The sequence below is a fragment of the Microtus pennsylvanicus genome, chromosome 3 (genome assembly GCF_037038515.1).
Source record: "Microtus pennsylvanicus isolate mMicPen1 chromosome 3, mMicPen1.hap1, whole genome shotgun sequence".
In the NCBI taxonomy this organism is placed as follows: domain Eukaryota; kingdom Metazoa; phylum Chordata; class Mammalia; order Rodentia; family Cricetidae; genus Microtus; species Microtus pennsylvanicus.
This window is the reverse complement of record NC_134581.1, coordinates 63,079,228-63,089,823: the sequence shown is the minus strand read 5'-3', so window position 1 is coordinate 63,089,823 and position 10,596 is coordinate 63,079,228. Positions and strand designations below refer to the sequence as shown.

General features: G+C 47.2%; 1 protein-coding gene across 1 annotated transcript; it reads right to left on the bottom strand.

Annotated features, from left to right (window-relative positions):
- Positions 1-1,795: 1,795 nt before the first annotated feature.
- Positions 1,796-10,090, bottom strand: LOC142847035 (cytochrome P450 1A2). The gene is made up of 7 exons (XM_075967779.1): positions 10,010-10,090; positions 8,045-8,881; positions 7,358-7,475; positions 6,668-6,757; positions 6,284-6,407; positions 5,398-5,484; positions 1,796-2,452 (listed from the first exon to the last, which is right to left on the bottom strand). The coding sequence occupies exons 2-7, from the start codon at positions 8,870-8,872 to the stop codon at positions 2,158-2,160; spliced, it is 1,542 nt and encodes a 513-aa protein (XP_075823894.1). The 5' UTR covers positions 8,873-8,881; positions 10,010-10,090; the 3' UTR covers positions 1,796-2,157.
- Positions 10,091-10,596: the final 506 nt, after the last annotated feature.

Sequence of the window (10,596 nt, the reverse complement as noted above, 5' to 3'; positions counted from 1 at the left end):
GCACCCGGAAATCTCACACCCGTTCCAGGTTGGCGATTTTGTGTATGTTCAGAGACACCGGTCCCAGAACCTTAAACCTCGCTAGAAGGGACCCTACACCTACTGCCTTCAAAGTGGACGATATTGCAGCCTGGATCCATGCATCTCACGTCAAGCTTACACCTCCACAGGACGACCCAAGACTATCCAAAGAAAAGCTTCAGCGTACCCAAAATCCTCTCAAGGAGGCCTGACTCTGTCAGGCTTGCTGATCTTTGCCCTGATGTTTATACCTCAGGACTTAACCTGGACCCTGACTAACTTTGAGACTGGGCCAGTCTTAAGGCTAGCCACTGGAGTTTATTCCCTGAATACCTGGTTCCCCCAGCTAACTTTTGACCTGTATGTTTTAACAAATTACTCTTGGGAGGATACTGAGCAAACCCCCAGAAACTTTTATCCTGTATACAAATATTCTGAATGATATATTTGTCTGGGGGGGAGAAGCAATATGGGGGGGGCCTAAAATATTTTATTATGCTGCCTGGGGATGTAAAACCAATGTCAGTGTCTCCTGGTTGAGGGTTAACAAAAAGGACTTAGTCTCTTTTACCCGTACCACACCAAAAAAAAAAAAATCTAAAATCACAATCATTTTCACTGAGAAAAAAAAAGAGCTAACCAGTTAACAGGCAATACTTGGGGTTTATAGTTATATGATCCAGGAAGGAAAGACATAGGGATTCTGTTCACCCTGTGAGTTGTTGTAACAACTCCTGCTTCACTGCTGGCAAGCTCTATACAGGCCAGTGACTGTTTAATCTGATAGTGGGAGCCTTTTCTTTGCTAAATAGTACTAACCCCAGCTTGACACAATCTTGTTGACTATGCTTGTCAACAAAACCTCCCTATTATAAAAAAACAACACTGGTTTGTTAATCTCTGTGTACAGATCCAAATGGTCCTCCAAATTTACTATATCTCAAGATTGAGATATTTGACCAAATAAGAGGAGGGAATGTAAGACTTTAAGACAATCCTGAAGCCATTTTTGACAATTCCAAATCCTCTCAGCCTCTGTGCCATAGTGCTCCCCCTCCTCCCCTGGGAACCAAGGACCTAACAGCTACACTCGCACGTACTCAGTTCCTGAACAATTACCCATATACATATGCTTTGGTTCGGTCCCCTGGGAAACGGGGTCAAAATGACCTCTTATCTCATCTGATCTGGCAACAGCTCTCCAGTCAATTATTGGTAATATCCTTTCAAATAAGCCAATCAAAATAGTCAAAGAACAAGCCCCCTTGCTTCTGTGGCCCCTTTAAAAGTAGACTGTACCTGCTATTCGGGGTCCCTCGGCTTCCCGAATGCTGGGGGACCCTGTCATGACAGAATTAATAAAATCCTCATGCTTTTGCATTGGCTGTGGTGTATGAGATGGTTTCTGGGGGTGACTCCTTCTCAGTGTTTGGACGCCAGAGTCCAACATTTGGAGCTCAAACTTAGGTCCTCAGACTTGCACAGCAATCTCCTTTGGCCACAGAATCATCTGGCCAGGTCCCTGTCTTCACTCTCCAGTCAACCCACATACATCTGGGGTTGTGATTCTCCCCTCACCACGAAAAGTCACAGCTTCTACTTTTTGAGGATAGGATATAGGGACGACATGTCCACCACAGGCTGGTTCCTTCCTCGCTGTCCCTTTTAAGTATTCAAAGACTGAAGTCCTAGAAGAAGAGAGGAAGAGAAAGCAAGAAAGAGGAGCCCACATTAACTATGAGGAAACAGAATGAGGGCTGCTTGGAGTCGCAGGTTCAAGCAACTGAGGTTTATTACCCTACAGACCACACGAGTGAACTTTGAAAGAACTGTGTGAAGTGAAAAGAGCCAGTCACAGACCACACATCATGGGGTTTGTGTGAAATGGCGACAGTAGGCAAATCTACTTGTCAAAAGCTGGATTGGCATCTGGAGGGGCAAGGGAGACGGGTTAGGAGGAATAGTCAAGAATCTTAATGGGTACAGGTATGGGGATTATGACAGACAATATTCTAAAATTGATTGGAAGTGAATTAAATGGTGAAAGATTTGTACTCCAAAAAAGCTCTTATTTAAAAAGAAGGAAAAGAAACAAAGTTGGTGGTCTGTGGATGCCTCTTCCCGTCTCGGCCATCTTCACTTGGAAAAGCGTGGCCACACCTGAAGGTGTTTGCAGATCGGAGGCTTCATGGTCAGCCCGTAGGTTGGTGTCAGGTCCACCTTGAGGCCTGGTGGCACGCTGAACTCCAGCTGATGCAGCAGGATGGCTAAGAAGAGGAAGACTTCCCACTTGGCCGGGGTCTCTCCAATGCACCGACGCTTTCCCAGGCCAAAAATCATGACCTTTTCACTCAGAGTCTTGTTGATGGCTGTGCTGTCCTCAGTAAGAAACCGCTCTGGACGGAACTCAAAGGGGTCTTCCCACTGCTTTCTGCAAGAGGAACAAACAGGATCTGAATGGGTGGGCTCTGGGAGGAAAGGGGAGCTATGTCCTCCCAGCTTCTGTGAGAACGTGGTGTTAGAAAAGACTGAGGGTAACAAGAGCCTGTGGGGAAGGTACCAGACTCGGTGTTTATCTCCTTTGTGATGGTTCTTTTGTGTTTGTTTGCTTTGAGACTTGTCTCCTGGGTCTAAAGTTGGCCCTGAACTCCATAGATGACCCAGGTCATCTTGTTTGAGATTCTGACCCTTCTGCATCTACCTCCAAGTACTGGGCTTCCACACCTGATGCTGGAGATGGACCCAGGCCTTGGGCATGGTAGAGGGCACTCTATCTACAGAGCTGCACCTCCAGTCATGATAGTGCTTCTGAAAATAACATTCTCTTTAAAACGACCCAACGTAAGGAGAGTGGATTTTGACTATTTTTAATTTTCTATTGAATATTTATTTATACATATGAATGCTGTTTCTGCATATATGTCACCATGACAGAAGAGAGCATCAGATAGAAGAGGACACCAGATCTCATAGATCGTTGTGAGCTATCATGTGGTTGCTGGGAATTGAACTCAGGACCTCTGCAGAAGTAGGCAGTGCTCTTAACCAATGAGCCATCTTTCCAGCCTGATTATTTTTAGTTTTTAAATTATAATTTTATTTAAATCTTCATGTGCATGTGGAGGTCAGAGGACAACATGCAGGAGTCACTTCTCCCCTTCTCCCATGTGGGACCTGGCGATTAAACTCAGGATGTGAGGTGTGGCGGCACATGCCTTTACCTGCTGAACCATTCCCATGATGCAAGATAGTGGTTGGTTTTGTTGTGTTGGTTTTTCAAGACAGGGTCTCTCTGTGTCGCCTGGTTGTTCTGAACTCTCTGTGTAGATCAGGCTCGCAGAGAATTCAGACGTCAGCCTGCCTCTGCCTCACAAGGGATGGGATTAAAGGCATGTGGGAACACCACCAAAAGGTTGATCATATTTTCAATACTCTTTTGTATTAGTTCCTTTTTATTTCCTTGATGTAGTTCTGGGAATTGAACCTAGGGCCTTCCACATGACATACACTACCAATGTTTGTTCCTTCAAGGAAATAATGTGTTATCTAAAAAAATTTCAAAAGGGATAACATGTTTCTCTCCCTCCTATTTCCAAAAGGCCAGTGGGAAGGGAGATCACTGGCTTGCTTGGCTAATGCTTATTATAATCTGGTACTAAAAATAAACTATACAACATGAATGGGGTTCTATGTCAATATGTCCTGGTTTGGACTCTGGAAAGCAGTGTTTCGGTTTCTCAGGAAATTCGGGATCAACCTACCCCTGGATCCAGCAATACCACTCTTGGGAATATACCCAAGAGAGGCCCTATCATACAACAAAAGTATATGCTCAACTATGTTCATAGCAGCACTGTTTGTAATAGCCAAAACCTGGAAACAACCTAGATGCCCTTCAACGGAAGAATGGATGAAGAAAGTATGGAATATATACATATTAGAGTATCACTCAGCAGTAAAAAACAAGGACTTCTTGAATTTTGCATACAAATGGATGGAAATAGAAAACACTTCCTGAGTGAGGTAAGCCAAAAAGAGGAACATGGGATGTACTCACTCATATTTGGTTTCTAGCCATAAATAAAGGACATTGAGCTTATAATTCATGTTCCTAGAGAAGCTAAATAAGAAGGTGAATCCAAAGACAAACACATAGGCATCCTCCTGAATATTAACCTTCATCAGGCGATGAAAGGAGACAGAGACAGAGACCCACATTGGAGCACCGGACAGAAATCTCAAGGTCCAAATCAGGAGCAGAAGGAGACGAAGCACGAGCAAGGAACTCAGGACCGCGAGGGGTGCACCCACACACTGAGACAATGGGGATGTTCTATTGGGAACTCACCAAGGCCAGCTGGCCTGGGTCTGAAAAAGCATGGGATAAATTTGGACTAGCTGAACATAGCGGACAATGAGGAAGAATGGGAACTCAAGAACAATCACAGTGGGTTTTTGATCCTACTGCACGTACTGGCTTTGGGGGAGCCTAGGCAGTTTGGATGCTCACCTTACTAGACCTGGATAGAGGTGGGCGGTCCTTGGGCTTCCCACAGGTCAGGGAACCCTGATTGCTCTTTGAGCAGATGAGGGAGGGTGACTTGATCGGGAGAGGGGGAGGGAAATGGGAGGCGGTGGCGGGGAGGAGGCAGAAATCCTTAATAAATAAATAAATTACAAAAAAAAAAAAGAACCCAAGCCTTTGGTGGGTGGAGTGCAGCCGGTTTTCCCTGCCCACTCCCGCAGTGAACTGCTGACAGTGGCAAAGCCACGTTGCCATGCTAGGAGAGGTCTGGGGGATGGGGGGAGTGGAGATGGGACGGGACACAACTCTCTTGGCTTTGGTCTTGATGGAAAGAAAAAAAAATCAATGTTTGGATTTGAAAAAAAAAATATGTCCTGGTTTGGATGGATCAATCGGCCTGATTACAGATTAGAGTGGAGTTTTTTAGGAAGGTCATTAGACCATTCCCATAAGTCATATGATGTATCCTCATTATCCATCCAACTGGGACCTTGGGACATGGGGAAACTTTCTAATCAATTTCTCTTTCCTTTTCCTTCTTTCCTTCCTTCCTTTCTTCCTTGAGACAGGTATGCAGCCTAGGCCAATCTAAAGCTCAAACTGGCCTTGAACTCACTCTAATCCTCCTGCCACAGCCTCCTGAGGAGACTGGATTACAGGCATTCACCATCCACTCCAGATACCTACTTAAGTTCTTCTGTACCCTGAGTTTGAGGAAGTGGCTCTAAGTTTTGTTACTTGGGACAGGCTAGGTAGCAGTGAGTGTTGGTCCTCATATAAGCAGTTCCCGAAGGGACAGACAACCTTCCTGATACTGAGCACTGACCTTCCCGCCAGGGCTAAGTACTCACTCGTCATGGTTGACCTGCCACTGGTTTATGAAGATACAGCGCTCCTTAGGAATGTGGAAGCCATTCAGTGAGGTGTCCCTCGTTGTGCTGAGGAGAGAAGAGAGCTGTGTCCAGTCAGGGCTTGGAGAGGCTGTGGTGTGGAGTGTTCCTCCCTCCACTGCATCCCAGTGTCTGATTACCACAGTCTCCAAGTTCCATACTGGAAGGTCATGTGAAGGGCGGGGAACATGGGGGGATTATCCTTCCTTTTGCTAGGATCCTGTCCTACAACTTCAACACTTCTTTACTAGACTTTTCTAGTGCTCAGATGTGCACTGGGGCAGTCTCTGAAGCCAAGATATCAGGGAATGGGACTTGCCCTGGAGAATCTGCAGATTTTGTACCAGGATTAACAAGCCTATGAGGTGGACAGAGGTGAATGTTCACTCTCACAGTCGGGGAACTTGGGCTGTAAATCTTAGAAATCCTGGAGGATGAAGCTCTACTTGGCCGATAGCCAAAAGAGGCTTCTAGATGGAAGAAGACTCATGTGTCAGGATTGACCTTTGGTAAGGGTAGAGTTTGGGAGCCAGATAAGTGGACAGACACTTTTCCAGGCAGAAGGTCTGGTTTAAGCAAAGTTGACAGGTGGCTGGATTACCCTTGTGAGGGACAGTGAAGAGGGCCTGGCTGGAGCAGAAGATTCCATAGGGAGCAAACACAAGTGAAGGTGAGTGACCACTGAGGCCATAAGCAACTGGACTGGGGGGGTAGACCAGAGATTGATGGGGTCAGATGTAGAAATTACCATGTTCAGGAATGAGATACAGCCTGAGTTGTTTCCAGAGCTCAGAAACAGGGTTGGTGAACAGTATGAAAACTTAGGGTCACAGAACAGGGCCCTTACCTGTGGGGGATGGTGAAGGGGACAAAGGATGTGTATCGGTATATCTCCAGGATGAAGGCCTCCAGATAGGGCAGCTGAGGTCTGTCAGAAAGCCGTGGTTGCCGATCCCTGCCAATCACTGTGTCTGCAAAGCACAGGCAGAGCTCATGGGGTGTTGTCTGCCCCCCACACACGTGTCCTTGTTATACTAGGGTCACTCTATGTTGGCTATGTTTATGCACGTTTCTGAGACCCCATGGTCCACCCACGCCTTATGTGCACAAGTGGGGGATGCTATGTCCTAGGACTTAAACATAGTAGGACACGTGAACACCTATTTGTAGATTTACAAGTGACCTGGAGGCTCACAGCTTCTCTGACTCTAGGGTCGAGAACAACACATACCCAGCTCCCTGTGGATCTTCCTCTGCACATTGGGCCGTGTCACAAGGAGCAAAAGGCTCCAGGAGATGGCTGTTGTGACTGTGTCAAATCCTGGGCAGCAGGGAGTGGGGAGAAGGAGAAAGGACAACAGGGAGAAGGAAAAGAATTTAGACACGCTTCTCCATAAACAGAGCAAGCCCTATCCTCTCGGGCTCCCACCCCTGTGTATCCTGAGGGAAGGGCTGAGTCCTCAACAGAAACTTGAAGCCAAGCATGGTGTCTTATACCTAGAATCCCAACACTAGCCTAGTCTGAGGCAGGAGAATTGTCACAAGTTTGAGACCAACCTGGGATACAGGGATGAGACTTTGTCTCACACAAAACAAGTCAGAACCAAAGAATCCAAACTCAAAACAAATCAAACAAACAAGAACCTCAGAGACGCTTGTTTCCTAGTCAATGGCTGAAGTTAGAGACCTGGACTCCAGGTTGTAGAACCCTTTTACTTTCCAGGCCGGGAAACCCAGGCCCAAAAGGAGAGGGGCTTGGTTGAGTTTCTCCCAGGAGTTGGTTACACAACATGAAGTCACACCTCGATCTTATGGCAAGTGTCTGTCCTGTGTCACCTGCCATGTGGTTGGTGAGTTAGTAGATAGGGTGGGTATAGATAATAGCAGCTATTGGATCAAGAGGCAGGGGTAAGGCTCATACCAGCTCCAAAGAGGTCGTTGACAATGTTGACAATCTTCTCCTGGGGGATTTGGACACCGTTGTCCTTGGAGTTCTCAGTGTGCTTGAACAGGGCACCTGTGATGTCCTGGATACTGTTCTGGAGAACACAAGTTTAAGGGAACTTTGGCATTTTGATGGTCAAATGCCAGACCATGCCCCATCCCATTTGAGATGTCCCCAGTGCCTAGGAACTGCATTGCCCTTTGGGAACTGGGCTGGGACTCAGAGTTTTGAACTGGCATCAGTGCTAAATAGAGCATAGTCATTTCGTGTGCCACCAACCCTTCTTCCCCTATCCACAGGGGTCGGGTTTCAGAGAAGGAAGAAGTATGTGTGAACCCAGGGAAGAAAAGTGACCCGAAGCTGGAGTTTAGCCCCTGTTGAGGTTCATGTTCCTGCAGAACAATGGCCTTTAGATGAACAACACCCCATATTGCAAAGCTCTGCCAAGGCTCCATTCACCTGCCTTTGTTTTCTGGGGCTTGGGGAAGCCCCCGGGGGGAGCAGTAGGGAACAGGGCATGACTGCAGGTCACAGGTCTCTGAGTGGTCCTGAGCCTTCCTAGCACTTGAGAGCACATGGCAGTACAAGTACCTTGGAGTAGGATGTGAGGAGATTTCTCTGGGCCTGTGAGTGATGGGTTTACTCTCTGCCTCTCAATCTCACCTTGTTGAAGTCTTGATAGTGCTCCTGGACGGTCTTCTGTAGGAACAGCACAAATTTATCATTGAAGTTCTTAAACCTCTTGAGGGCTGGGTTGGGCAGATAGCGCAGGATGGGGAAGAAGTCCACAGCATTCCCTGATGAGACATTCTCTACAAAGTCGTTGCTGCTCTTCACGATGCTCAGCATCTCTTCGCTCTTCCGGGGGAAGTTCTTCCCAAAACACATGGCTCCAATGACATTAACCACCGTTTCTACCACTAAATTGACAGGTTCGAAGTGCCCAACTTCTTCCATCTGCTTCTGGAACTTGCTGACTAGATGGTTAGCCTCCTTGCTCACATGCTCCTCTAAGTAGCAAGAGGATGATGATGTCGGGTCTGAGGCTATGGAGAAACTCTTCAGAGCATCCATGGCTAGGCGGCGGCGGGCAACCCACACAGGTCCACTGTCTGGGTTGAAGGTCATGCTTTTACCGTTAGTGATAAGTGTGAAACTGTAGAGGTCTGGTCGGCCCTTGAAGTCATCTCCCTTCTTCACCAGGGCCTGCCGGATGGTGTCCAGGCCACTCAGCACCACCACAGGGGTGGAGCCAATGCGGATCTGCAGCACGTCCCCATACTGCTTGCTCAGCTTGGTCAGAGACAGGTGTGGGTTCTTCCCCAGGGTCAGCATATGCCCAATGATGGGCCATCCCCAGGGTCCAGGTGGACTCTTCAGACCTTTGGGGACCCGGGTTCTTAAAGCCTTGACCACATAAAATACTATACAGAAGATGGCAGTGGCCAGTAGTAGCTCTGGGGTCAAGGAGATGTTCTGGAACAATGCCATCTGTACCAGCTGCAGGGGAAATGGAAGGGTGGGGTGGTTTAGCACGGATTCTTAGCCTCCCTTTATTCCTTCACTCTCCCACTCAGTTGGGATACTTTTTGTTTGACTTTCAGCCACACACCAGGACACTGAAGATATACCTGTCATGTGTCCTGTTCCCTAGGAATTTGCCCTCACCCCATCGCAGAATTCAAGGGCTGCAAAAGAGTCTCACAAGCCTTACGTTTCCCAACTTTAGTGTCTGAATTTCCACCCCAGGCTCTCCTGTCTATGTCTTCTCCCATTTCCATTTCTGAGACTCGTGTGGATACAAATGACCATTCCAAAACAATGAAGCTAAAGACATCTCTTCACCAGCCCCAATTACAGAGTGTTTGCTGGGCTTTCTACCAAAGGGTCTAACACAGTGTGGGCTCCCTGTTGGAGCCCTCTACACACCCATGGAGCAGAAGATGTCCCCTTGCCCAAGCAACAGAAGGTCAGTGTCCCTGGAATCATAGCAATGATCTGTGGCATTCCCCTTCCTCGATGACTCTCTATCAATACCACAGGGACATGGCCTCTAAAAATGAGTCTTCATTGACCTTCATTCTTGGAGATTGAAGCAGGCGACAGCCAGGTCCAAGGCTCCCCAGTGCTAGGCAAGTATTCTCTCCCCGTCTTCTTACTCCAAGCAACCTCCTTAGAGACAGCCTATTTGAAACTCCTTAATTAAAGACTGGGGAACAGTGAGATGACTCAGTGGTTCAAAGCACTACTGCTAAGCATGACAATCTCAGTTTGAGCCCTGGAATCTACATATGGAAAGAAAGAACTGACAACTGACTCCTGAAATGTATCCACTGAACTGTGGCATTCATATAGACAGACGGACACATATCACACACAGACACACAGACACACAGACACACACACACACACACACACACACACACACACAGAGAGAGAGAGAGAGAGAGAGAGAGAGAGAGAGAGAGAGAGAGAGAGAGTTTTAAAAGGATAAACTAAGGTTCAGGACTGAGAAGCAAGAAGCAAAACCTCAGACCTCCTTCAGTCTTCAGAGGATCCCCATTTCTCCATCTCTGAAAGCATTTAGGATATAGAAGCTGATTCTGTGATCAGAAAAGACACATATACCTGAAGGGTAGGAGCTGGAGATCGCAGAGATGTAGGAGCCAATCCAGGACATCTGGGTTAGGGTGAGGGGCCTTTTATAACACCACCCTCTCCGGACTGGCTCAACTGTTTGAGTCACTTGATATCAAAGCTGGTTATTGCGCAAAGTTTAAAGGATCAGTTCTTGGCTTTGTGTCAAGATCCCTCTGCCCCGCATTCTATTGTCTTTGGATCAGAAGATGTTCAGATTCCTTAGAGATAAATATTCAAGTATTTTAGGGTCCAGGGTAGATAATACAATATTTCAAAGACAGCAGAGTCCAGGGGGTAAAAGTTAAGCCTGTGGGCAGTACACCCTTTTTTTTTTTTGCATTGTACCCCAGGCCAACCAGAGGCAGCTCATGCTCCCTGTGAAAGCAGAGAGGGAGTTGCATTATTCTACTGACTTTTCTCTCTTGACAAACTACCTGACGAAAGTGAGTTAAGGAAGGAAGGTGGCTTTGACTCACAAGTTTGGAGTGTAGTCCGTGGTGGCAGGGGAGTCACAGCAGGAGGAACAGTCAGTGGGTCACATTGCATCTACAACAAGGAGCAGAGAGAGATGAATG